General features: G+C 43.7%; 1 protein-coding gene across 5 annotated transcripts in view; it reads left to right on the top strand.

Annotated features, from left to right (window-relative positions):
* plxna1b (plexin A1b) overlaps positions 1 to 27,182 on the top strand; it is a 181,584-nt gene that overhangs the window by 22,072 nt on the left and 132,330 nt on the right. For all 5 annotated transcript variants that reach the window (XM_075460537.1, XM_075460534.1, XM_075460536.1 and 2 more), the window contains exon 2: positions 11,572 to 12,989. In XM_075460537.1, coding sequence (XP_075316652.1) covers positions 11,808 to 12,989 — 1,182 coding nt within the window. In that variant the 5' untranslated portion in view covers positions 11,572 to 11,807. The remainder of the gene's footprint in view (positions 1 to 11,571; positions 12,990 to 27,182) is intronic.

Genomic DNA, 27,182 nt, shown 5'->3' with positions numbered 1-27,182 from the left:
TTCTGGACTGACCAGTAGGCCCGGCCCTTCCTTTTGGGATGGCTCCAAGAACAGCTAGGCGTCTCACATACTGTTCTGATCATGTTGGACGGAAGACTGGAATTCCACTTGGACTGTACTGCTGAAAGTCTTAGCCTGAATCTTGTAGAACAGTCCTAAAAAGTCTGAAAATGTACACACGAGCTCCTCGGATTAGTTTACTGTTATTTACTTTCAATTTTACTGTCAGAACAGAAAGTACATATTAGTATTCAGCAATTGCAAAATATCGCTCAGCTATTCCTATGTAAAGCCTGCGGTGAATGTGCAAGAATTGAATCACTTTGGTTAAAGTAGCTGGAGTTGAAGTGGTGTTAGCTGTTATGTGACGAGCACTCAGTTGCTCGGGAGCTGGGGGAAAAAAAAAATTCCCTTTCTGCTAAACATGCACAGACAGATTGCTCTCCTCTTATCTCTCTTCATTCCTCGTCGTTGCGCCCTGATGACTTTCTGTAAAGGTATTCCTAACTTCTGTCACCCCACTCCTCCATCGCTACTTCTTTTCTCTTTAACTTTTACCAACACACCTTTTCACCTGCACCATTTTCTCTTTTGCCTCCCTAGTTCCCCGTTCATCCGGCCACCTGTTTTCACAATATTTCACCTCATAGTCATATCATCCTCTCCACTGTCTCATTCTAGTTTTTTTCTTCTTCTTTTGATAAAAGAATGAAAGAATTGTCTTCAGTGACCCACTAAAATCTCTCTGTTGAGTAGATAAAGAGTGATGAAGATTAAACTTGATTGAAGTGGTGTTACTGTACATGTAGACCTCTATTTGGGAATGAGGTAATAGTCGCACACACCCACGTGCACTCACACACACCTTCCTGTCTGCCTCTGTTTGTGTCGCTGCCTTGAATGGTGAAGCAGTGATGCATGCAATGCTGTGTGAATGTGCTGATGATCAGGGACAAGACAGGAAATAACTAGAGCTCACAAGCCCGTATTCAAGCACACACTGTCTGCTGGCTGGAATAAAACAGGACTCCTGGGCTAGAAATGCTCCGGAAAGGTGGGCTTCCTCCGTTTTAGCTCCACAGCGGCACGAGAAGAGATAATTGGCACTCACCTCACGTGACTCAGATGTAACCCTGCCAAACAAAATGAATCGACCTGCCCCACTGAGTTCCTGGAAATGATCGCCCCGGACTGTCATTGTCTGTTCGTTTTCATGCCTTGGTTTGTGCTGTTTGTGCTGGAAAAACCTGCCTTTCCATAATAGAATAATAAACAGTCATCATCACACAAGGAATGACCTGCATGTTTACATTTAGGTCTAAATATTTATGCCTTTAAGGCATTCGCCATATCTTTAACTGATTATCACACTCTCTTCCTGTTTAAGAGTTGAACGCCCGTCCCCCAAGCTAGGACATCTGCATTTACCCAGCTGTCTTGTGACCCATTGGGGGACATAAATCGGCTAAATGCCATGTGACACAAGCCACACGCCTGTCTTAAAGCATTTAGAGCGGGGATAAAACCATGCAGTCATAACCAGTGATATGGTTAGCGATACTACTCAACAGCATATATCCGGAAACTTTATGGCCTTAATGGACAAAGATGGATGAGGATCCTGTCTGAGTCAATTGTGAACCAGTCCTGTTCCACTGCGTGTGCTTGTGTGTGTGTGTTTGTGAGGGATTTGCTTTTCGGTCATCGCAACAAAAAGAGACATCTATTTGTATAAACTCACACTGAATGATGTAATGATTCAGACTGGAGAGCAGATGGTCAGTTTGTCTGTTTCAATAAGAATATTAACTGCAGACCATATTGCATGTGACATGGCACCAGAAAAACTCACAGCTGACAAGAAGTGAGATTAATTCTTGGACTTGGGTTAAGTCTCTGAAGTGCTGGGGCTATATGTCAGTTTCTTTATTATTACCATTTCAGTGTGGAGGATCAAAGATTTATCTCTGGTTGCTTTCCTACCGTCATCACAAAAACAAAAGATGCCACCGGTATGACGAGGCCGTGGTGATGTGGTGTGAGTCGCTCAACAGGAGTGAAAACGTGGTACCATGAGCTTATATAGTGGAATCCATTTTATCCTTTGGATTCGAGATAAAAATTTTCCACATAGATGTCAATTTGCAGTCTGCCAGCCGTTGAAACTTTTGTCTCATCAGCTGCTGATTTTAACCATTCATCTTACCGTGCCCTTATCCTTTACTCTTGAAACATCAAGCCTAAAAAGACCAGATCACCTTTATCACGCCATTAGAATACAACATTATGATTGTTGTAAATGTCCTGCTGCTTGAAGCCGCACATGTTCTTCCCAACACCAGCACTGTCCTCACGTCATTAGAGAGAAGATTTATAATGGTATGCGTGTTTTTACAATAATCAACACTCTCTGGCAAGTTTTTACAGAGGAGCACCCTGAGTGTCAGGGGTCAGACCAGCTCATAAATGAAAGGTGCGAGGCAGAGAAAGTAGAGGGGAATGTCAGTTGAGGACCACAGTGTTTGGTACTAAGCTGTTTCGGGCTGAGCCGGCTGCATTCCATTATAGTGAGCTCAGAGGGAGAATACAGGCACCGCTACGAAGGAATGAACCGTCTTTGTTTCAGTAGAGAGCTGTGAACGCAGTTTCTCTTTGTAGATCCAGCATACGGCGCACATTCTGTTTAACTTCAGGAGCATTCACCCTAATGTGTTACTCTGTTGCTCCAAGCCTGTTCGTTGGTCATGTCCTGAAATTATTCAGCCAGTGTACTGACTGAACCTGTCCTCAACTGCGGTTTCATTAGATCAGCACCTGTAGAACCAGCTCGGACAGCTGTTCAATGCAAAAGGAGACTTTGCCGGGAAAGATTTGTGCTTTTTTGTGATTAAATGACGGGGATCGTTTGTCTTAATGGACCTTTCCCGGGAGCTTTTTCCCCTCAGGCTTGGCTCTGCTGCAACTCTGCTTCAGATCCTCTCAAAATCTAGGTTGCAGATGCCTTGGTTGGTTGTCATTTGTATTGCTGAATACATTTGACAGGCTTTCATTGAAAAAACACAAACCGCTCAATGATGTGAATGATTTAAAGCATCTTCTGGTAGACCTATACGGTTGTGTGCCTGTGCTTTTTGTTGAAGATTTTCCACATTGGACGGTTGCAGTCCACCCCGAGTAAGATTTAGCTCCGCTGGTTGTGAATTCAGCTTACGTGGGAGACTGCATTGTGCTATTGTCAAGTTACGTTGTTCTGCGTTAAGTTTAGGACAACGTGCAATGAGTTGTTATTAAACATAAATGTGATTTTAAAAAGCATGACATGTTAGACTGGGAGTACTGTTTATGTCTTCCGTGAAGAAGTGTTCAGGTTAAGTTAACGTCCTGTTGCTGCATGTCATCACCTCCTGTGATCATTCATTTCCATTGTTGTTTGCCTAAAGCCATGTCAAACACATAAAGCATTAGCCTAATGCTCCAGACAATAGCTTGAGGCTCAGTGTGGTCTTGCCTTAGTGAGCTGGTGGTGAAGTGCTCACTTTGGGATTCTTACTGGGCACACTCTGGCCTTGACCTACATATCGCCTACCTCTCCCAACCTAAGCATTTACACACAGGCACACTCTGGATTTGTTGTGGAAAGAAAGACCCAGTCGCACAGCCCAGTCGACAGATTAAGAGTAAACCACTAATATGAAGGTGCCTGCATCAGTGTGTGTGTGTGTGTACTCCTTTTTGAAATGTGGGATGGTTTTAGCTGATTCCTGGTTCAGCAGTGCCTCATTCTGTCTGAGCAGCTGGAGTCGAGGCTTTTGTTTTGCTAGGTATTTCGCCCCGGAGAGGGGGGAAAAAAAAAAACGGGGAGGAGTAAATGTGCTTCCATGTTTATGCTTTAAATTTGTTGTGGTGGAATTTGTATTTCAGTTGGGTGTCTGTATGATAATGAGTCTAAATGATAGAGAGCACGGCAGAGGAGATGCACAAAGAGGCAAGCTTTTTCAGCTAAAAGCTTTTCAGAGGAAAAAAGGAGAGACAGTGATTGTATGGGGATTATTGGGGTAGATATAAAGGAGACAAATACAGTCTGTCTCCTCTTCGTGTGTTATTTTAATGACAAGGGCTGCGCGCCTGGGAGACAGCCCGGGGCGCTCAACTCTCTGTTCACCAGCCAAATTAGACACAATGCTCATAAACCATACAGAGCTCTGAGATGGTGGCACCCACCATCCAGCTATCTCAAACTGCTCCAAGAAGGTTCCAAAGGGCCTGCTCAACTCTTTTTCTGTAGAGTGATAAGCCAGGGCACAATGGCTGTCGCAAAGATAACCTGACACACGCAACTATCCATGGTATGTATGTATTTGATGACGTGTTGAATTTCACACAGTGGTTTGTTCACTGCACATTCCCTCTGAGCTCCAGTTCTGGGAGGACTTTGTGTCGGTGGTCAGAATCAGAGAGCTGGAGCTGGAGTCATTGTTAGTAGGGTGTGCAAGTGCACGTGTGGCTGTTTTTTTTCCATATGCCTCTTTCAGAATGTCTCTTAATCTACCTACCAATCACAGCAGCTTGAAGGAAAGCTAGTTTCTCAAATAAGATTTGAGATAAAAACTGAATGAGCACAACACGCCAAGTTAATGTTAAACCAAGCTTGGGCAATAAAAATGAAAGCTTTCCATGTCCGCTTCCCATTTCGTTTTGTTTGATAACTTATTAATGACGGTTGATGTTCATTCTGCGACTGAAATAAGAGTTTTCAGGACTCGCTTGTTATTACCTGCTGAGCATCTTCACAATTTGGGCCATTTAAAAACAAAAACAAAAAACCTCTTTTTTTCAACTCGAGCTACAAAATAGGTTAAATTAAATATGGGTCTGGTTCCCTCTCTGTGAATCATAACCCAGAATCCCTGATCAACATTTCTTGCCTGATGTTTGATCTTTATGTTGGGCGTGGTCCACTGACAGCGCGATGCGGTACCAGCTCGACATACTGGGTGTGGGACTTGACCCGGACATGAGTCCACAGTTCAAAATGTCACGAATAGATAAGAGAGGGTAGATTTTCCTCTCCGCTCTTGTGAAAGGATCAGTATCTCCTGTGATCTGACTTTTCCCTGACCTCCGATCCAATTAGTCATATTGAATATTGCATCACAGCAACGGGTGGCCGAATGATCAGAGCACGTTATTGAATGGTGATCCGTTTGCCACGTGCATGTCAGATCAGAGACAAGGTGTCGTCACACACTTTACACTAACCTGAACACACTCAGACACACCCACGTGTATTTGTGCTGGACTGTGTGTCTGAGGCTTGTTGCAGGGTGATCCCATTTACTTCTGTAAATACGTCTGTCTGTCAGACTTTATTGTTGCAGGGGAGGAGAGGAAAAACTTGTGCTACGAAGTGGCTGCTGCCACTCATCTGTTACCCACACTGGTTGTGAGGTCAGCAGTTGCCCCCGTACTTGTAGAGGACTCGGATTGAAGCCCGGGAAAGAAATAGCGGTTTATCATTTCTATTATATCGTGTTTTATTGCGACATGGCTCATGATACTCACTTTAAAAATAAACAGTTTCTTTTTTTCTTTTTTTCCCCCCATCAAACCTAAAATTTTATTTCTCCAGCTTGTAAAGTTGCTGCTTTAGAATACTTATTCGGCAAATGCAATTGAGCTAAATTAACACAAGGGGAAAAAAAAGCATATTGACTGATCCTTTTTTCAACTTCTTCACCGCAATAGAAGCAACGACACAAATGGAGCAGAGATGTTAACAGTCCATCTGGGCTGATGGGGTTAACGTCCTCCCAGTAAGAGGGAGGCTTAATTTCCTCTTCTGCCTGACTTCCCAAATGAAACACATACACTTATATTCTGCATTTGTACTCTGCAAAAAAAAAAAAAAGGCTTTTGTTTAGGCAGAGATGGAAAGGGCACAGACACTTGTCCTCCCAGCACTGATTTACTTTGGCACTGGAACACTAGTCGTTGGAGCTTTTTATGCTCCTCACAGCTTGCCCGTCATTTTCCTTCTGCAGCTAAGGCAGGACGGAAGTGATGCAACACACTGCAAAATACAATGCTGCTTTATTGGCTTTTCTTTTGGAAATTGCTCTTGCTCCCTCTGAAATCTGTCATGTCTGATTGGATGGCTCTGACACAATACAATGCCAGTTGATTCTCATACTTAAATGTTGATAGCTCATTTTTCATCCATCTTTCTAATCGTTGAACACATTTTTACCTTTTTCTGAGACCTACTGTAAGTACCTAGTTTTACTGACCTCATGGTGACTCTGAACATCAAGTTATGATTTTCTGCTGCCGCCCAACTATTAAAGGTGGCTCTTTATAACCAAATGTTTATGAATAGTGACAGATGGGCTTGGATGTTTTTGTTTTTTTATTATATTCACTAATCCTCAGTGGATAAGTGACTGATTTGTTGCAATGAGATTTGAGTTTGTGATGAGTTACAAGGACCTTGTATACATTTGTGATTTAAATTGATAGTCTCATCCACTTCTATCCCTCTCAGCCCTTGAGACAACCTCTGATTGGGACATATGTCAGACTGATAGGATAACCAGATTGCAGATGACTTGTCTGAACTTGCCTACCTGCCGTCTTTGTGTGCATGTGTGTATGTAAGACAGAAAGCGAATAGACGTGCCTGGGTTCTTTTTTTTTTTTTTAAAGCACTAAAATAGGAACAAATCCACATCCTCTACCCTGTAATAACTTGATTCAGGCGTTCGGTACATTTATTTTTGTCTCTGAATGTGTTGTCTGTCCAGGGATTGCCACCCACTCCCCCGTCAATCCGTCCTTCAGTGTGTCGGTGGATGGTAATCCATTCCTCCCATATGCAGATAGTGGCAGTGAGATTAGGCAGACCCTGCGAGAGGATTAAGGTTTTAGGGTTTGCCTCCCCCTCTATTCTACCCTCTCTTTTACCATCCTGCCCCACGCCCCCCAGTTTCCTGCCACCTCCTCTTGCCGCTCAGCTCATCTCCCATTCCTTTCCTCCCTTGGGCTTTTATCCAATCTTGGGAGTGATGTAGCTGTTGCTTGAAGAGGTGGAGGGCAGATTATCGTTTTGGATTTTATTTTTTTTGCACATCTGGATTCTGATTTGCACATAATGATGGATGATTTACTGAATTAATTATTTGTACTTAATGATATTTATGCCATCATTTGATAGTTATAGTGACAACAGGACATTTTAGGAAAGGGAGGCTGGCATGACATCCCAGAATGCTCTGCTTGTACGTTGGCGCGTCAATCAGGATCCACAGGCGCCCCCTCCTCTGTTGACATTCATTAGCGACCTCATGCTACCAGTCGCAGCGGGCCACCCCTCCCAAAAATGAAACGAAAGGTGGAAAACAGGAGCCCTCTAGACAGGTGGGAAGCAGAAAATCTGTTCACCAAAAAAATATTATTGTTAATATAATTATTGTTAGCCTGTGAAAAAAATGTTACAATTGAAACTGAACCCAGAAGGCTACAAATCGAGAAAAAGGCATAAGATTAAAAAGATACATATATTTATTCATGAAATGAATGCCAAAGATGTGTCTTTTTATTTGACATTTAATTTCACGTGTTCATAATATTAAGCTTTGCTTGTTCTTGTTTTTTTAAAGATATTTTTTGGGCTTTTTATGCCTTTAATGGATAGGACAGTTAGAGAGAGACAGGAAGCAGGGGGCAGAGAGAGGGGAAGACATGCAGCAAAGGGCCGTCCGGTGCGGGACTCGAAACGGGGCCAGCTGCAGCGAGGACTGTAGCCTCTGCACATGGGGCGCCTGCTTAACCCCCTACGCCACCGACCGCCCCCGGGTTCAATGTTTAAGCGAAATTTAAGTTTGCTTCCACATGAAAAGGTTGATGGTTATATCTGAAGAGATTTATTTGCAATAAATATCAAGGCTGGCCCGCGACTTTGTCCAAGTTTTTAATTGATTTAAGAGAAGAGAGGTGCCGAGGGTGTAGCAGCCCCCTCCGACCCCGAATGGGTTAAAGCTGAAACTGAAAATGAATGGAGGGCGAAAGGGCAGAGCACCTGCCTGGAGCGTGCCCAGTGTGCGGCATGTGTGCGGTCAGAATTTCCAACCGTTCCCGGAATTTCCAGCAGTTTATTTTCTCGACTGCGATTTTTTTTCTTTCTTAAATCCTCGCTTTCCTTTGGGTCCCAGACGTGGCGCACGTGTTGTGATGCAACACAGAGGGCAAAGAATTTGTCTCGGTGCTGCTCCTCTTCCTTTCTCATCATCATCCTTCTCTGGACACCATCTCCTCCTCTTTCTCCCGTCTAGTGTCGAATGCTGTAATTGATATGCCAACAGCAATAAATCAGCGCGGCTTTATGCTTTGAGCAGCGACCATTATCTGAACAGACAGGTTTAGCCTCTTTGGAGAAGAGGCTGAGAGAAGGAGTTATCCAGCTCAGCTTCGCCAACAGCTCAAAACTTCACCAGCCCTCAGGAATTTCACAAACGCTTCACCTACTTTTCCAGCTGTCTTAAAATCTGAGTCAGTCCTGGAAGGATGCCCTCTGTTCCGAACTGTTTTTTTTCTTTTTTTTTTTCTTTAAGCGGTTAAAAGGAGGTAAGACCTCATTCCAGTTCCCATTGCCCATCGGGATGCTGTACAATCCCGTCAATTGATAGGATGTGCCAATATCAAATCCAATCAACTTGCCCACTTACAGCCGGCTGTCTGTAATGCTTTTCCCTTAAGCGATAAAGGCCTCTGCTTCCTAGATCCGTTGATTGCCTATTCCCATAGCTGCAGACACGCTCCGGTCCAAAATGATTGACATGTTTTTTCTTGATGGTGCCAGATATGACTAGCAACATTCTTTCAGAGCTCTCCCCACCATTTCACTTAAGCTCTGGAGGAAATTGAAACTGAAGAGGGTTTTTTGGGGAGGGTTGCTTGTGGAGAGAAAAAATGGGGAAATTAGAGAAAAAAGAAACGTGGGCTACAGGCAGAGTCAAAGACCTTTATCAACAGTTTGGCGTGCCTGGCATGAGGTGGATTGAAGGTGAGGACATTAGTAAAGACATTATTTCTGTGATCCTTTTATCCCTTTTCCTCCCCGCTTAGTCTTGAAGTGTGTTTCATTGCGCCTTATTGGCCATTAGGTAACAAGCAGCCACAGACTCCAGGTGCCATTTGTCATCCTATTCACGCCATCATACATCAAGCTGTGGTTGGCCTAAATGAGGAGAAATTACAGCAGGGCTATTTTTTTCCTTTCTTTTTAGCTTCTCTACTTCTTTATCAGACACTTGCTCACTCTGCCTCATTGTGTCTTTGACTCACTTGGAAATGACAAAGGAAAACGAGGCAGCCAGCCTCCCTACGCACTGCCACACTTTAAATTGACATCTGCTCTCATCGCGCAGCGCGACTGTACCGTTGAGCAAGAAAATTAGTTTTTTTTATAGGCCGGCTCGTCACTTTATTGCAGCGGCTTGTGCCAAAGAGGCCACGATCCGCGTCAAGTCGTTTTAATCTCACAGAGTGGAGAGTGGGGGTATATCTGATAATTGCAGCACAGGCCCTTCTGTCTGCAGTTTCCTCAGTGAAGTGCCTCGATCCACAGGGCTCCCCTGGTGTTTGATTCAAGCGAAGTTAGAACCCTGATTAAAATGCAGCAGAAGTGCAGCTTTTTTGTTTGGCTCCAGCTGGTCCGTACCCACCCTTTCTGGCCACAGAGTATTTGCCTCTAGCTTTCTCTTGCTTATGTTTTCGCCCTTTTTTTTTCTCCCCTCCCATCTCTCGTTTTTATCTTTGATATAAATGTATCTTTTCTTGGCTGAAAATTGGATGACACTACCTCTCTCTGAACCTGGTTAGCTTTGTGTCAGCTGAGCAATGGTTTGCTATTTCATGAACCGTCACCACAACCGTTCCTCTTCTCTCCTCCTCCCACTCTCACCTGATTTATTATTTTTTTTTATGGTATGCAGTAGGAGGGACTAAAACTGACGAGGAATACAATGACTACTTTCTTTCTAGACTTTTTGTCATTTCAGTACTTGTAGAAGGATTTCTCTTTTTTTCCCTTCTGAGGATTTGAACGCTTTTGTTCTTGAGCGTACCTCGTTTTCCCAAAGATGGCTACACAGACCAAAAAACAAATCTGTTTTGAAATAGACTCACAGTCATCTCTCGGAGCTCGGCAAACAAGGCCGCACTCCCTGACTCTATGTGCTCAGTGATTGATAGAAAGATAGCCTTGTTCATAAGTGGCTCAGCAAGAACAGGAAGTGGAAAGCGAGATAAAGAAAAATGTAAGGTGAAAAAAAAAGAACCTATTGACCGTACCTCAGTGTTTTTCCTTATTTGGTCTCATCTGTATCGCGTCTTTGCCTCCTCATCCCACTTTCCCTACCTCTCCACTCTCCTTGTCTCTCTTGTTTTGTCTCTAATCTTTTCCGATTTGGTATGGTCATAAAACCCACTTCACACAGACACTTTGGTAGTCAAGGTGAAAGTGAAGCACCGGGTCCCGGGGACGGTTACATTCTGTTTGGCATAATCGGCATTTACTGTAGAACTAATGTCCTGGTTTTTGCGGGAGCGTGATTGTCCTGTGAAGTGGCAGCATGTGACAGTCAAACCATGCTCCTTTTTGAGGACATACAGGTTCACGAGGTTCCTTTCTGTCTCTGTAAATGCTCTCACTTCTGCTCTTTAACGTGTCATTAGCTGTTGGGTATTTTGTTCGTGCTGCATGAAATATATTTATGTATTCGTGAAAGAAAATGCATCGATGTCGATGCGATGAATAAATGATTAGGTGGAAGTTTGTAAATGTATCAGGCTGATGCCTGCAATGAATCCATAAAACATCCATGGCGGCAGTCACTTTATGCCCTGTAAAGGGTTGAAAATTTGCCCTACTATGTTGTTTAATCTGGTATGTGCGCTGGAATTCAGCCAATGCTTTACAAAGTAAGGTGATGTTGCATCATGGGAAATGGAGTTTCCGATTACCTGCTGTTCTGCCAAAAATGGTCTTGTGCCCATTACCAGCTGCCAAAACTGCAGGTGTAATTACTGTAAGGGATAACTGGTTTCTAAGTTGAATTTGATACGGGGGAAACAGCGACGGGAAAGCTTTCGAATGGACCTGGACCTCGTATGGACCTGGCCATAAATTGTTGCTGTCAGTGTAACAGTGCTCAGTGGCAGTTTTTCAGAACACATTCCCCTTAAAGCCACTGTGGTAAGGTTATGAAATATCAACGGGTTCAGTGTTGTCAGTCCATAACTCTTTTCTAGACTCAAATAATGTGTACAGAACCTTTGATTATGAGTGCTTGCCTGTCCAGCATTTTTGCTCATGATTCAATTCTGACACACATTTGCTTTCCAGACTTGATTTGATAACATTTGTATTTTTCCCAGGCAAACGTCAGCTTGAATTCTTTTTCTCATTTTAGCTTTGCATTTTAAAGGCCTTTTAGACTTCTGTGCTTTCTTGATGCATAATCAATAGGAAATGTTCCTTGGACACTAACATGTTTTTTTCTCTCTGCCTCCCAGGGCTCCCATCTTGTGCCTCTGTGGATGATGTTCCTGATGACTGCTCACAACGCTGAAAACAGGACGGCTGATCAATAAGAGTTTTGTTTCCCCCTTCCTTTATCCTTTTCTATACCCTGATTGTGGAAGAAAATAGAAAAATCCTGACTTGGAACTAGGCACGAGAGCTTTTACTCCACCTTCTCCTCTCTTTCTCCTCCCCCATCCCCCAAAGCCTTGCCTCTGACAGCCCAGATATGTGTTCCCTCGCTCGGTCAGCGGCTTCCCCTGGCCAGGGGAACTTGTTACTCCTCTTGGGGTTTTTACTCATCATGAGCTCATCCTTCTCTAGAGGCCAACCCCCACTTTTCAAACGATTTGCGCCTGCTGAGTGTTTGCTCACACATTTGGCCATCCACAACAAGACAGGAGAAGTCTATGTGGGAGCTGTCAACTGGATTTTCAAGCTGTCTAGCAACCTGACTAAACTGCGAAACCACATGACTGGCTCAGTGGTGGACAACGAGAAGTGTTACCCTCCGCCCAGTGTCCAATCCTGCCCTCATGACCTGGCTCAGACCCCCAATGTGAACAAGCTCCTTCTCATAGACTACGCACAGAACCGTCTCATTGCCTGTGGCAGCACCTCACAAGGCATCTGCCAGTTCCTGCGTCTGGATGACCTCTTTAAGCTTGGCGAGCCTCATCATCGCAAGGAGCACTACCTCTCCAGTGTGGCAGAATCGGGTACCATGTCAGGCGTCATCATAAGCTCCCCCCAAAGTCCTACCAGCAAGCTATTCATTGGAACCCCTATCGATGGAAAGTCTGAGTACTTCCCCACTTTGTCCAGTCGCAAACTAATGGAGAATGAAGAAAATGCTGACATGTTTAGCTTCGTCTATCAGGATGAGTTTGTCTCCTCTCAGCTGAAGATCCCCTCAGACACTCTGTCAAAGTTTCCTGCTTTTGACATCTATTATGTTTACAGCTTCAGCAGTGAACAGTTTGTCTATTATCTAACAATGCAGCTAGATACCCAACTGACTTCTCCCGATGCCAGCGGGGAGCAGTTCTTCACCTCCAAAATAGTCCGCCTCTGCGTGGATGACCCAAAGTTTTACTCCTATGTTGAGTTCCCCATTGGCTGCACTAAAGATGGGATAGAGTACCGTCTGGTGCAGGATGCCTTCTTGGCCCGACCGGGTCGGCAGCTGGCCAACTCTCTGGGAATTTCCGAGAATGAAGACATCCTCTTCACGGTATTCTCTCAGGGTCAGAAGAATCGGGCAAAACCACCCAGAGAGTCAGCCATGTGCCTATTCACTCTGAGGAAGATAAAGGAGAAGATCAAAGAAAGGATTCAGTCCTGCTACAGGGGAGATGGGAAACTCTCCTTACCCTGGCTGCTCAACAAGGAGCTCGCCTGCATCAACTCGGTAAGCTCGAACCTTTGTGTGTCCTCTGTTTTTTTTTTTTTTTTCCCCCAGTTCTATTGACTCCACTGTCTTCACATAATTTTCCTTTGAATGTTTTAATTGGCTTGGCATCATTGCTCCTTGCAGATGTGCTCTCCAAAATTGGATAGAGCTGTCTTAAAGGAGAAGTTTGTTTATTTTTATTTTTTTAAACCTGGACCTTATTTCTGGCATAAAATTTGTTCTACTCACCGATAAAAGTTTGGTGAAAGTCGGCGTCCTTCGGACGGTATTTAAATCTGCGTATATGTCCATATATGGGGCATCAGCCGATGCCCCCGTACACTCCCGTTATATGGATATACACTACCTCGTTTGGTCCGGACCAAACGTCCAACGGACCAGATTTTCGTTGGTTCGGACCTTTTGGGATGGTCTGAATACAAACCACCGAACTCTGGTCCGGACCAAACAATCGGACCGAGACCGAGCTGAAAGGTCGGACTCGGTCAAACGAACCCTGGTGCGGATCTTTTGGAGGTGTGAAAGCAGACCGGACCTAATCCCAGACTTTTTGCTTTTTTGTACCTCGGGAGCATCCGTCGTTTGTCTGCTGCTAGGTAACAGAACAGAGCGTCGTTCTTCTAATTACTAGACCGGCTGTGGTAAAGCTAACGAAAGACCGAAAATAATATTTCTAGACCGAAAATGAGTAGGGGACAAACGTGGGCCGAAGAGGAGACCCGTGCTCTTGTGGACGTTTGAGCAGACACGTCTTGCTTGAAGAGCCCGAATTGTCTCAGCTTGATGAGCACACATCAGCGTTATCCTCCGTAGCCGCCTTGCCTTTTGTCGTCGTTGTTGATAAATTGCTTGTACAGCAGCATAGTAATTACACAGTTGTGAAAATAGCAAAACGTTGAAAAAACATATAGTTTTGATTATAGTAAAAGCAATAACGGCACGGAAAGCGTCCATGACTACATTCACTTTTGAACTTAGCACTTTGTGTTGCGCGTGTCGATTCTGACCAATAGCCGAACGACTTCAGGGCGCGTGGCTTTGTTGACATATTTTGGTCCGTTTACTGAAATGTACAGTCTGAAAGCGAACCAGACCAAAGCAAGTGAACTATTGGACTTTCCTGGTCTGAATACGCCCTAAATAGCTGTTAGTGAGTAGATAAACATATTTTATGCCAGAAATAAGGTCCAGGTTTTAAAAAACCGAACTTCTTAATCCCTGAAGCTGGTCCTATTTCTCATTTCAGTGTTTTTCTCGCCACTGTGAAACTCTACATTCATTGATGAAGTCCAAGACTGTGGTGTTTAGAAATAGAGAGAGAACGAGAAGGTCTTCTGACTTTCTCCTGCTATCTTCCTTTAGCTTTTAGCTTCCCTCTCCTCACAACCTCTTGGAGCTTTGATTTAGCCAGACAGGGGACATCATTAGCCCAGTCCCCTGGATTTGTGAAATGTCACTCGGGAGGAGAACTCGCACACATACACACTCATGCAGACAGCATGGTTCAGTGCACTGCAGTGTGAGATCCTGAGGGATAGCGCGAGTTAGACTTTCTTTTTCCTAACTGATCCACAGTGCATGGCCCTGCATGCATTACAGAAGACACCGCTTTCGCAGACGCACATACAAGCGTTCACGCCGGAGACCTTTAGGCACTACAGAAAAACACACAGTGTTACGTTCTCCCCACCAATTGCAAATATAACCAAATGCATCTATTTTTCTCTCCTCTGACCTTCATCACTCGTTCTATTGCCCTGCTCAGCCTTTGTTTTCAAGCGTCATCTGTGTTTAGAGCGCCGCTGTCTTAACTGACCACCAATCTCAGTGACCAAATCTTCCATCTTGTGTGGTCTTTAAAAGCATCCACCCACCCCCTCCATCTTGCTGTCTCTTAACTGACAGCTTAATGAAAAGATCAGTTTTAAAGCTTTTTCTAGAAATGTCAGAGGAAACCTGTTTACTGGCAGGTGTCTTCTTCAGACACATATGAACGTAAAGCATTTACCCGGTGTTGCATTTAAAGGATAGGCTGGAAGAATAGCACCCTTTCTTTTTGTTGGTCTTCATTAGCTTGACTGCACAGATGTGTTTTGTGTGATAAGTGACGTGACTGCCTTGGAGCCCACTTTCACCTCCCTCTGTTCCTCTCTCTTGCCCATCTCCTGTAGATGTAGTCTCTTTTGTTTCCGTGATTGTCCTCATCCCCCCCCACACACTCTTTTCATTCTTAGTTCTTATCACTCTTACAATTACCCAGGCTCCGCCCTCGCAGTGACGCAACACCTTCGGCTCTGCTACACTTACTCAGGCAAACTGCTCATTCAGGTGGATTCGAGTTCCCGAAAAAATGGGAACTCCACCCACTTTGTCGGTAAGCAATCAACTTTGAGCAGCGCCAACGGCCCAGGGTAGAGGCGTGTTCAAGGTAGTGACGTGGTTGAACTGCCACTCAACCCATGGATTGTACACGGAAGCGCTTCATTCAATATCAACATGGAGCAGCGTCAAGCTTTTGACACTGCTGTAGATGCTGTAATGAAAGTGTTCGACGGGAGATTCTCGTTAAAAATCGAGCAAAGAACAGCCCTTGAATCATTTCTTGACAGGAAAGACGTTTTCGCCTTGCTCCCTACTGGCTTTGGTAAGAGTTTAATCTACCAGTTAGCCCCGCTGATAGCTAAATCATACGTCAGAGGAAAGAGTGGTGTGATTGGCTTAAGGCTGATTCATACTCGGCGCAAACGCGCAACTGTTCTGGCTCGAGAACCATTAATGACGTCATCGAAAGCGCCAGCCCCTTCACAGTTCCTTCAGCTCATAAGCGCAGTTTGCGCCGAGAATGCGTCACATTTGCAGTTCTCTCCAGACCAGCGGGCGTCACTGTTGAGGAAACAAGCTGAAAAGCATAGGAAGAAAGCATACACAATGCCACCTGTGGTGTCACGTCAGCAGAGGCTGGCACATCTGATGCGGAATGAATTTACTCTGGGTGTAGAACTGTATATGTATCTCAAGCCCTTTTTCCATCAACGACATGATTCGCTTTAATTTGATGCGCATCAGAAGTTAGTGCGATACATGTGATGGAAAAACGGTTAAATCGCTAGAACGCCTGTTTTGTCGCATTAAATCAATTCGCTCGAAATAGGTGGTTCAGGGCTAAGTTGTATCGCTACAGAAGTGATGGAAAAGGTTAATGCGATTCAGACTAGCCACGCATGCGCAGATGGTATTGGTAAAGTGCGAGGATTCGAATGTTGTTGTTGAGCCGCTCAGCCGCCCCATTTCACCTATCCTGTCGGTATCAAAACAGCAGCAACAACTAGAAACAACAATGTCTGATGTTAAAAGAAACAACTGGTCGAGAGCAGAGACTCTGCTTTTTATAAACACAATTCGGGAGGTCCTGAAGCAGCATAATTAATTCTCCCCTCGCTCTCATCCTCCTTCTTAAATTTCTGACGGCTATTATAAGCTGACATAGCAGCACTAGCAGCATGTTTAGTCCTATCCTACGGTCCATAACTCTAAATAAGTAACTAGCCTAATAAATAAAACGAAAGCCGGTGGTGAAAAGGTACGTAGCCTTGAAAGTTATAGCAACTGTTATAACAGGAGGCTGACAATAACAGCGCGAGCAATTAAATTCCCGCTACCGAGCATTCTAATTCGCTACAATTCGCCACTTTTGTAATGGAAAATCATCTGGTCGAGTCAGAATAATGCGCATCAGCACGTTCCGGTGATGTCATTTTATTTCGCTAGAATCGTCCTGTTTGATGGAAAACCAACCGAACGCATCTTGTATCGCAACAAAGTAATGCGATATAACTTTTAATTCGCTACAGAATCTGATGGAAAAAGGGCTTCAGAGCTAAGCGGCTGCGGCAAAAACAGAAGAGAAGGTGGAATGTTTGTCCTTTGCAACAAGACGAACTTTGTCAAACGTTGCCCCAGTGTAACTTCATAGACGTGTCGTACAGATGTTTGTAGAGGCGCACCCTCTCGGTCACTGCGGTCTCTGCAGTGTTCATGTTTTCTTTTTCTTGGTCAGCTGTTTCCGGTTGAGCGCGCGCGAAGTCAGAAAAAAAGTTGTGTGCGCGCCCTTGCGCCGAGCGAGGATTTTCTAGCTTGCGAAGGGGGGCGTGGCGGAATTTTTGGACACGTGACCGTTTGCGCCATTTGCGACCAGCTAGTATGAGCGAGGTTGCGCCGAGTATGAATCAGCCTTTAAGCTTAGGCACAGCCTTTTCTGGCCACAACCAGTAGCAACCCGAGGGAGGCGGGTTGACCAGGTCATTTCGAATCGTATTCGTTATGGTCTTGGTCAGACCAGAATCTCGAAGAGATTTGAAAGTCTATGTTAATCAGGCTATCTTACAATAGCTTTAAGGCCAAAAAGCAGACCATCTCATTTAATCTCATCTCATCTCACTTAAATTAGACCTTTGCACTAGTGCAGCCGGAGCTTTTGGTGCAGAGCGCTGTCAAGAGCTCCACTCCACCTTCAGTCTGGTGCAGGGCTTCAGGTAATCCCTCTGTGATGCCCCTCAGGTAGATACGTTTTATTACGCAGGTTTACTTAATGCTGTCATGGTAGCTGGACTGGTCAACCTCGGTGGAATATGCCCTGCATTGTGTTGGCCTTTTCAAAGACTCCAAACTAAGTTTAGCTGTTTACATATAATCTAAAACTCTTTTCAAGAGCCGTTTCTCTCGTTTATAGAGGGTACTTGTATGCAAGAAGATTACTTGTGGACTTTATTTAGGTGTCTCGGTAAAACGTGCTCCCGAGCCGTCCATCCTCGACATCAAGGCTCCATCTAAATGGACTCTTATTTGCTGTTAATTTGATCACACCTACACATTTCTACACATGACACTACAGCATTGTTATCATGTTGAAATATCTCACTTTGTTTTCATTGGGTTATTTGTACGTTTGTAACACTAATTCTCTCCACAGACAGCATGCCACAAAAATATTCTTCTTACTTTTACTGCTACAACCTTCAAGTTTGCCTTCGTGCCTGTAATTCACTCATTCATTCACGCATACTTTCACTGACAGAACTCACTGTGTCCCTTCTTGCTGCTTCCCTTCATTCTGCCGGGCTTGTTACCATGGTTGCCTCAAAAGCTATTGTCTCATATAGGATGGCTTCATTGGTGATGTAATAACTCCAATTATAAGCTGATTGGCTGACCCCGTGACAGCAGCAAGGCCCGAGAGGTCAGCCTTAGGTTAATGACGTCTGGCCCGAAAAACTGACCCGATGTCAGCTGCCCAACACTGACCTCCACCTCTGTCAGTGTCTGAAGGGATCTCCAATCTGATATCATTTTTCAGTGGGAGAGCTTGTGTTGTGCAAAGTAACTAAACACTACAAGCAAAGAGTAACACGGAAAGAACTGAATGACAGAAAAGAATCTAAATAACCACGTGTTATACGAACATACCGCACTTAGATATTTGTAAAGCTCAACGATGACGTTCACATGCCGATAAATGTGATCAGAACCTGGAAAAGTGGTATTTCATCAGATAATGCCTTGTCCTATTTCTAACTGTGAATTTCTTAGCATCATTAGAACTTTTGTTCGAATAACAGCTTAGGCAGCAGCGCAAGTGTAGGTGATAGCCAAATTAAAACAGACCGTAATGACCACATGACCATAGTGGTCATTACTTTCATGTTTGTGTGATTTAAAAAAAAAAAAAATTTTTCTTTTAAATAATACATTTTTTATCTTTTAAATTACTACTACTTTAATGTACAAGTAAAGTTAGACACTTAAACTCGAAGCCAAAGGCTCAGTGCATGGTAGCACCGATGCTAAACCAAAACTCTTATATGCTGTAATCTGTGTAAATGACTGATAGCGTTGGCAATGATCACAGCATGAAATTATGGATGGATGGAGCTAAAGTTGGCGTAACGGTATCGTAAGATAAACAAAACTCCAGCTAAACAAAACTCCAGCTAAACACTATTGACTAGTAAACTTTTAAATGAAGGAGAAAACTGGCGCGGCCTCTTATTTTCACACTGTATCAGAGCTGGGGCTCGCAAAAGTAGCCTGCACAAACAATATGAATGATTATTTGTTGCAAAATAAGGTTACACCTCTTAATCATGTCACAAGCCCCCGTCTGTATCTGATGGGGGCTCGTTGATGCAACACTTTCAGTTCTATTTACAAGTTAGCCTAAAGCTTGATGGAGGAAAAAAACAAAACACTTCTTCTGCTGTGAAGGAACTCTGTCACCTCCCCACCTTAATTCATCCAGGTGATGTTTAATGCTGTTAGATGCAGCTGATTGGAGCTAAGCCTCTTCCCAGACTTTCAGCCACTTCAGGAATTCAAATGCAGTCTGAGCAGTGTGGGAAAAGGCTCGGTAATGTGGGGGGCAGAGGGTGAATATGTTTAGGTTGACCCTGCCGTGGTGCAGTGAAGAGGGCAAGGCCGGGTGGGTAGGCTTGGACAGCTGTTAGCCACACAGCCACGATGAACCACCAGGTGTTCAGTGCGAAGTTTAAATTGTGCCTGTGGCCGTTATTAGGATGATATTTTTGTAGTTCTATTGACACAGTGGCTGTTTTTGGTAACATTTGGGAACATTAGAAGCAGCTCTATGATAGAACATTCTTTTCTCAACAAAGAGGAGAAACGCACCCACAGCATTTAGCACCTCGGCTCGGATACTGGGCTATATTTGTCTGCTGTTTGTGTGTGATTTTATGTTGCTTGTGTGTCTCTGTTGTGTCCCTGAGCTTTATTAGTGAACCCCTGACCTCCTCCCTAGTTTTAGAGCGGATCAATACAAACCCTTTCCACAGAGGGAGAGTGAGAGGGTGGAAGAGATGCGCCAAGTTAGGGTCGAAAGAGAGGGAGATGACTGAAAAGATTGGAGAGTGCATTGAAAGCGATGGAAAAGAAACGGTACAGAGGTGAGAGCATGAAGGGACGAACGGGTTTAAGGAAGTAAGCAAGAGAGAGAGAAGGAGAGAAAGGTGCCGCATGTGGGTGGTTATCAAAAAGAAAGAACCAAGAGAGAGCTTCAGAACCAAAAGAAGAGTTGGATGCCAAAGCAACATGCAGGAGAGAGTTCAGGAATTTGAAGGATGGTGTTGAAGAGATGAGGAAGACAGAGTGAGAGCAAAATGTAGAGTGCAGCCAGGGGAGATGCCCGAAGGGAAAGAGTGGGGATGATTAAAATAACACAGACACCAGAAACAGCAACATACTTGGTCCAGAATGCAGTCAAATTTGCACATTTTTTCCCCAAATCTGAGCTTTTGATCAAATTACTATTTACAGGTTTCATTAGTGTTAGGTGTTTTTTTGTTTGTTTTTTTTTGTAACGCTTTGAGTGTGATGTTATGTTTAGAATCATTTAGATTTTACTGGAAAAAAACGGATCGTCTCCAGAGATGAATTTTGAATAGCATTTTCAGTTTTTCCTCTATGACGCGACAAAGCAGTCATATTTCAGTCTGTGCAGATATTTAAAAAAAAACGATGCCAGCCGAACTATAACCGGAGTGAAAAGGACAGGGAAATAAGGGAGAATGACTTTAGAGTTGAGTAAATAGACAAAACAGACTAAGAGAAAATAATATCCAGTGGGGAAGGAGGGAATGAAAAATGGCCCAGAAGGGAGAAGCCAGGAGAGGCAGTGATTCAGTGACGGAGTGGTGAGCAGGGCGAGAGGAAGAGTGATAGTCTTAAAAAATCTTTTCACCGCCAAGAACAGCTTGAGAAAAGGGTGGATGACAGAAAGAAGGGAGGGGGATAGAGCAAGGAGAGCAGAGCATGATTCAACGCTGACTGCCGCACGAATAATATCGGTGTCCGTCACCTGGCATCTGCGCTGTCCTCCTCAGCAGTATGTCAGCTCTGCGAGGGTGTGTCGGAGCTCCTCTGAGAGGGGTGTGTGTATGTCCGCTGGAAGTGCCGTGCTAATGAGCACTCGGAAGCACAGCACCACGCTTTCCGTGTGAAAATTTAAAGAGACGAGTTCCAGGTAGAGACTGAATCTTTTTGCTCTGTTATGTTGCTAGATTTTTCCTTATACGCGGTGACGCCACGTTGTTTCTCTCCACGCTGAACAAAGCACACGAACGCTTTTCTTCAGAGAAGAAAAAGCTTAATGCTGAGGCGGCAAAAGAAAACTTTATTCTTTTAAGTGACAAAAGCACCATCTGAATCTCTTCAGTGTAAGTAATCATAAGTATCATAAGTAATCATCAGTTGGAGCCGAGCCATAAAAAAGAACCTTTGTGTTTTGGGGACATGTGTTGCTATAAAGACTATTTGTGCTCTGTTGAAATACTGTGAGAGAATAATAAAGAAGCACAAATGCTGTAAATGAATATTAGCCAATGGGTCTCTCTTCATGAGCCTCTCACATGCTTGCATTGGCCCAAATTTCAATAGTAACTGTACACACAGTTCGTGGTGCCCAGTTACTCGGTTCATCTTTTTATAGACCGCCCATCTAAATCCTTCTTACACATCCTTGCAGTGCTCACCATGAATGATCACACCTTTTTTTTTTTTTTCTTCATAAAAACACTAAGAATTCATAATCCAGAGCTACAAATGTCTTTCGGGCCCTTGTAAATGTCATACGAGTGCACTTCCAGCTAACTTTGTATTTTGTGCAACTGGATTCTTGTGATTAATAACCCCCCCCCACACACACACACACACACACACACACACACACACACCCACCCACCCACTTTGTCACTGCACAAAGTGACACACTGCTTTGACTTCATTAAAAGATGGATGGGGAAGTTTTGAACTTTGTCACGAGCCAGCGCATCAATCAGACGCTCAATCACAGCAAAACAGTTGGTCTCAAGTAGTCAAAGTTTTAGTCTGCATAGACCAGCTGTTGCCTGGACTTCAGTGTCAAAGGTGAGCTTTGGCAGTGATCACGTCTGATTTTAGTTTAGTTAGTGTTGACTAACAAGCTGCTTCTGTTATTTCTGCACAGAATATGAACTGTGCATTAGCATTGAGAGCACTTTGATCATGCAGTAATGCAACGATTTTCTGCCTTCACATCTTTTACGGATAGGTGTTCTTCTTAATCTTTAGTTATACTTTTAGACCAGTAATACAAAAGCTTATTAAGTGCTGAAACTGCTGTTACTGCTGCTAAGGCAGTAGACTATCGGCTAACTGGGAGTTAGCTCTTGTTGAAGTAGCTGAGGGGAGTGTGGTTAACAGACTAAATAGAATCTTATTGTGAGCTGCACTAAAGAGACTGCTTACAGCGGTATAGGAGATGCAAAAAAGATACCTCCTGCTGATAAGAGCCCTCTATACAGGAATAATAGACTCACTGAATTTTTGGACACAGAGTGAGTTCTCTTTATTTGCTTGCTTCACAAAGTTTAAAACGATAATGGAATAGCATATTTTCTGCTGCCTAAAGAGTAGCGTCTTGCAACAAATAAAAAGTAAAGCACGAGCCCACGTTAAGTCAGTGGAGCAGATTTTCATTACCGTCATACAGACGAGACAAAGTTTAATTGACTACGGAGCCAGCTCCTAACCCGATTAAATCCATCATTAAGAATATCATGTAATGGACACAACTCACTTGTGGTCTTTTTGATGCACCATCTTATTTCTGTGGCCCTAATCTAAAAGGATGTGGCAGCAAATATGTTTAAGTAATTAAACCTGATTAATCAAGCCAGAGTTGATGAACAGAGTTAATTGACAGTCTAAATTAGTTGAGCTAGGAGGCACCAATTGGATGGCATGCTTTAAGAGTTATCGGTAATAGCGAGTTTATGTCAGTTATTATTGGGTGATTAAATGAAATATCTCTGACAAGGTGTTTCGAGCTAAAAGTGTCCCACACACGCCAGCGCCGCTCTCTGTCCGTTCTCACGGAATGATAGACAGCTTTTGGAATAGACCACAAGCAGACTTTGTGTGAGCTGCTCAATTCTCTCTCTCTTTTTCTTTTTTTCCCTCCTGACCTTTCTCCCTCTCTGAGGAGTGTTTGCCTCCACAAATCAGCAGCTATAGCACCAGTCTAATGATACTAATTGTCAGTGTAATTATGTATTGATTGGTACTGTGTGTGGGTGGTGTGTTGCATATATCATTATTAGGTGTAATCAGGAAATGTGGAGAAGTGGTCGTACTGCGCATGCTAATAGTGTTGGGAGTGTTTGCTCTGCTCATGTTTCTCACATCTGTTCCCAATTGCTGCCTAGATAGATAATCTGTTGCTCACTCTTATCCATCAATCCTATGTGCAATTTATGCAGGCTCATCATCACACTCAGACTTCTACTTTGCTTGTTGTTTGCCCCTCGATATGACACAAATTAGTTAGAATATCTTCTGCTAACCTTAGTGCATATTTACTTTCAACTAACTTATTTTTGTGCATTTAGGGTTGTTTTATTCCTCTCTCCACACTCCATGCAGTCTGCAACAGTCTGTCTCTGCTAGTCAGTTGTGGTCTAAACATGTGATGACAGCTTATGGAGGCGCTTCTCTGAATATGTGCCAACTCTTTTAGGTTTCGCTGTCTGCTTGGAGTGCACTCAACACTGAAATTACCACCCCGCACCCTGTCAATATGGAATTGGTGCAGGCATCTTTTTCCAACTTATTGATCAATTAGAATCAAGTAACTCATGCTTGAAAACAGCTGTAGTGAGTTAAAGAGAGACAATTTATTGGTGGTTAAAGAGTCCTATTCCTCTGATTATTCCTGTACTCTGTTAATCTGGAATTATAAATCGCTGAAGGTAGAATCACCAAACAATTTCCTTGTGAAGCCGGTAATGGATCATATGTTGAGTAGCACATTTGTGTTACGGCTAGTCGAAGTTACCTTCTACACATTAACATATAGGAGGGAGGGACCTGTTTTCCTCTGTTGCATCCATGTTGATGGATAGCAGGCACACAAAGTTCTAAATGTGTTACTGCAGCTACTATCAGATGCTAGACATCCAAGAAGAAGTCCAGGTGCCCTTATTCAAGCTCTTAAGGCTGAGTTATACTTCTTTTAACTGCCCTTGCGTCATGCGCGTATGTTAATGGCTCGAGACGTTTATACTTCATTTTGCTTTGTCGGCGCTTGCGTGTGCTGCGTGGCGATTCACCGCCAGGACAGTAGGTGGAGTAGCGGGTTTTTTCAATGACAAGCCTACTACGATGAAAGGAAATTCACCACCAGGACCTCTTCGAGTGGATTCATGCTTCTTCTTCTTGTAAATAGCCGGTATTTTGTCAGATTTTCAACACCTTGGGGGTCTAAACGACTACTTTCACGCCTGAAAATGTTTCAAATGTTGCTAAAGTTATATATTTACAGAGTTTATAGCTTAAGGGAAATCAGCTTTTCAGGCTGGCTGATTTGGGCTCGGACAGGAGTGAAGTGCACTGTGTGTAAACGCTCTGCATACTGTCAGATCGATGAGTATGCCGTTTTCAAGTAGTAGGCGGTTTCGAACACAGCCAGTGGCTTGTGCTTGCGTCTTGCGTAAAGTTTAGAAAATTGAGGTGACACACGCAAGCATGCAAGGGGGGGCTTGCAACCGCGCAAGGGCTTGCGTTGCGTCTTGCGTTGCATCTTGCGTTACCGACTATAAACCAGGCTTTAGAATGATCAGATGCAAGTTTTTTTTTTTAGGTTGCTCCTCTGCCTTATAAATCAGCACAAGAGCACGTCCAGATGTGCTTGCAAGCACACGCGCACAGATTCACCTGCACTTCTTGTGTTTATTCAACCTGAAGAAACTCCAGCGATGTCTCTGTGAGTTCAAAGCTCCCACTGATGGGTTATTTATAAGCTGCCCTCTCCAAGAATCTCTCACTCTGCTTGGAGCCAGTCTCTCTCACACACACACACACACACACACACACACACACACACACACACACACACAGAGACACGCACATCAGGTAAAAGGCACCTGCGTCAGCCAGCATACTCTCAGCGCTCTCTGTGGGTGTGTGTGCACTGTGAAAATCTCCATCATCTGGTTTAAAAAAAAGAAAAATAATAATAAGTCGGCAGAGAAGCAGCTCCTGTTTCCCTTTTCTACTTCCCACTTATGTGCAACTTTTTTCACTTCCCTGCCACTCACACGCACTCTCGCATACAGTCAAACACTCACTTACACTCAAGGTGATTGGACGTTTTGTGCACATGTCATTCATGTCCACAATAACAGTGTGTGCAGCACTTGTGTTGTGTTTGAGAGCACAGGAAATGGGTGTGTCTTGAGGGCACTTTTGTTTATCTGTTGCCTTCATGAGGAGACCGCTGATGACTGAACCCACATCGGCCACTCATGGCTGTCCTTTGCTAGCTCCGCATGGTATTTTTCCTTCACAAACAGGATTTCCCAGAGGAACACAGTGCCTGTTAAATGCAACATGCTGAATGACTGTTTTCTTTGTCACATCTTTCCATCCCAGCTTAATAGCTGGAACTTGCAGCAGCGCATCCGACAAACAACACTGCGCACGTTCACGTACATAAGCCCGTATTGTATTCTGCTGTTTCCGTATGCCCCTCTGAATAGAAGGGGCTGTTGACACCTCCCACTTGTGGTTAGCGTAATGTGTGCCCAAACATTTTTTCCTGACGCAATACGTTAAAGAAACTGCAATCATAGGGGAATGATTATTCAACCATTTCCTGCAACACAGGCTAGCCAGCGCACATCTGCAATCAGTCAGCGTTATTGTGGGCTGAGTCGTGTGTACACACGTGTTTGGTACCATATGAATGACTACATTTCAGCGTTTTGAAGTGGGTGAAGTAGCCCCACCCAGTGGAAACCATTGCAGTACTGGCTGCTAGTCATCATCCCACATGACTTCGAAGTGTTTTTAGATACCACTCTGGGTTTTATTTGTGTGTGTGTGTGTGCAGTCCTCATTTATCATGTCAGCAGTATTCATTGTGAAAACGAGGGGTAATTATGAGATTCTCAGTCTGGACGTATGAATAAATCTTTAACGATTATCTAAATGTGAGACTAAATGACTAAATTGAATAAATGTGAGAGAGACTCTGAGATGACTCAATCTGTGTATAGTTTTGTAATCCTTTGTTTTGTTATTACTTGATTTTATTTTTCAGTCAGAAAATGTAAAAGCTAAATAAACCCAAGAGAATAATTACTGTCAATTTATGACACTTTTCAATTCTTCTAATATTGCCTGGAAAAATGTGGTTGTTTGCTTAGATGGGATCTTAGAGACAATGCTGGTTCACTCTTTGAAAACCAAAACATGCATTCCTGTGAAAGTGATCAGGGAGAAGGACTGGACTGAGAAGAACTGAAAAAAGGTGCCAGTGTACAAAGAAAAGCCCAGAAAACAGCTGTTGCTCAAGACCACATTAGAACATTACATAAAAGTCTTGCTCTGAGAAAGCACCCCTCTTTTGCAAAGTATGAAACTCCATATACTACCTGAAGTGTGACACGTTTCAAGAAGAAGAAGAAGAAGTTCCCGTGAATTGAAAATCTGCAAATTCATTCATTGTGCAACTCACGCATTCCTTGAAAATCAAAACAAGAAACCTCTTCTGCATTTGTGAGACTCTGCTGCCAAAGTCAGCGGAAGGTTGACGGCTCAACTCTTTCATCCCTGCCTCTTTGAAAATGCTGCAGAGCTGTAAATACAGTCTCCAGCCAATAACCCGGCAGAGACCACAGAGAGGAATATTCCTTCCACGCTGAATATTGGCTATAAATCTCGCGGGATTCTTTTAGTGCATTAAATTGCATAATACACACCAGAATGTAGCCCCCGTAAAATGTTTCCAACCTCAAGGGGAAACGCCTTTTATTCCATGCTGATCTCTGCTGTTTAGACCCTCCAGACTTGCTAAAAAGCTGCAGCACCTTTACCCTCATGTGCCCCAGAGAGACCTATACAGGCTACTGTGTGTGGTCGGTAGTGTGTGTATCGATGTTGTGGGCGTTGACCCTTTTGTTGGCTCTTATGGCAACTATACATGGTGTTTTCAACAGTTACTCTCCATAGATGATGGATTAACCCTTTTAACTCGAGTCCCTTAGGCTCTGACCTCATAAGATTTCTTGTGTGTGTGTGTCTAGAGCTGACTCTAATCCAGACTGATGGATTTGTTTCAAATGACTATATAGTTTAAAGTCG

Source organism: Odontesthes bonariensis, chromosome 3 (assembly GCF_027942865.1).
Source record: "Odontesthes bonariensis isolate fOdoBon6 chromosome 3, fOdoBon6.hap1, whole genome shotgun sequence".
In the NCBI taxonomy this organism is placed as follows: Eukaryota; Metazoa; Chordata; class Actinopteri; order Atheriniformes; family Atherinopsidae; genus Odontesthes; species Odontesthes bonariensis.
The sequence above is the reverse complement of the archived record's forward strand: the minus strand, read 5'-3'. Positions and strand labels throughout refer to the sequence as shown.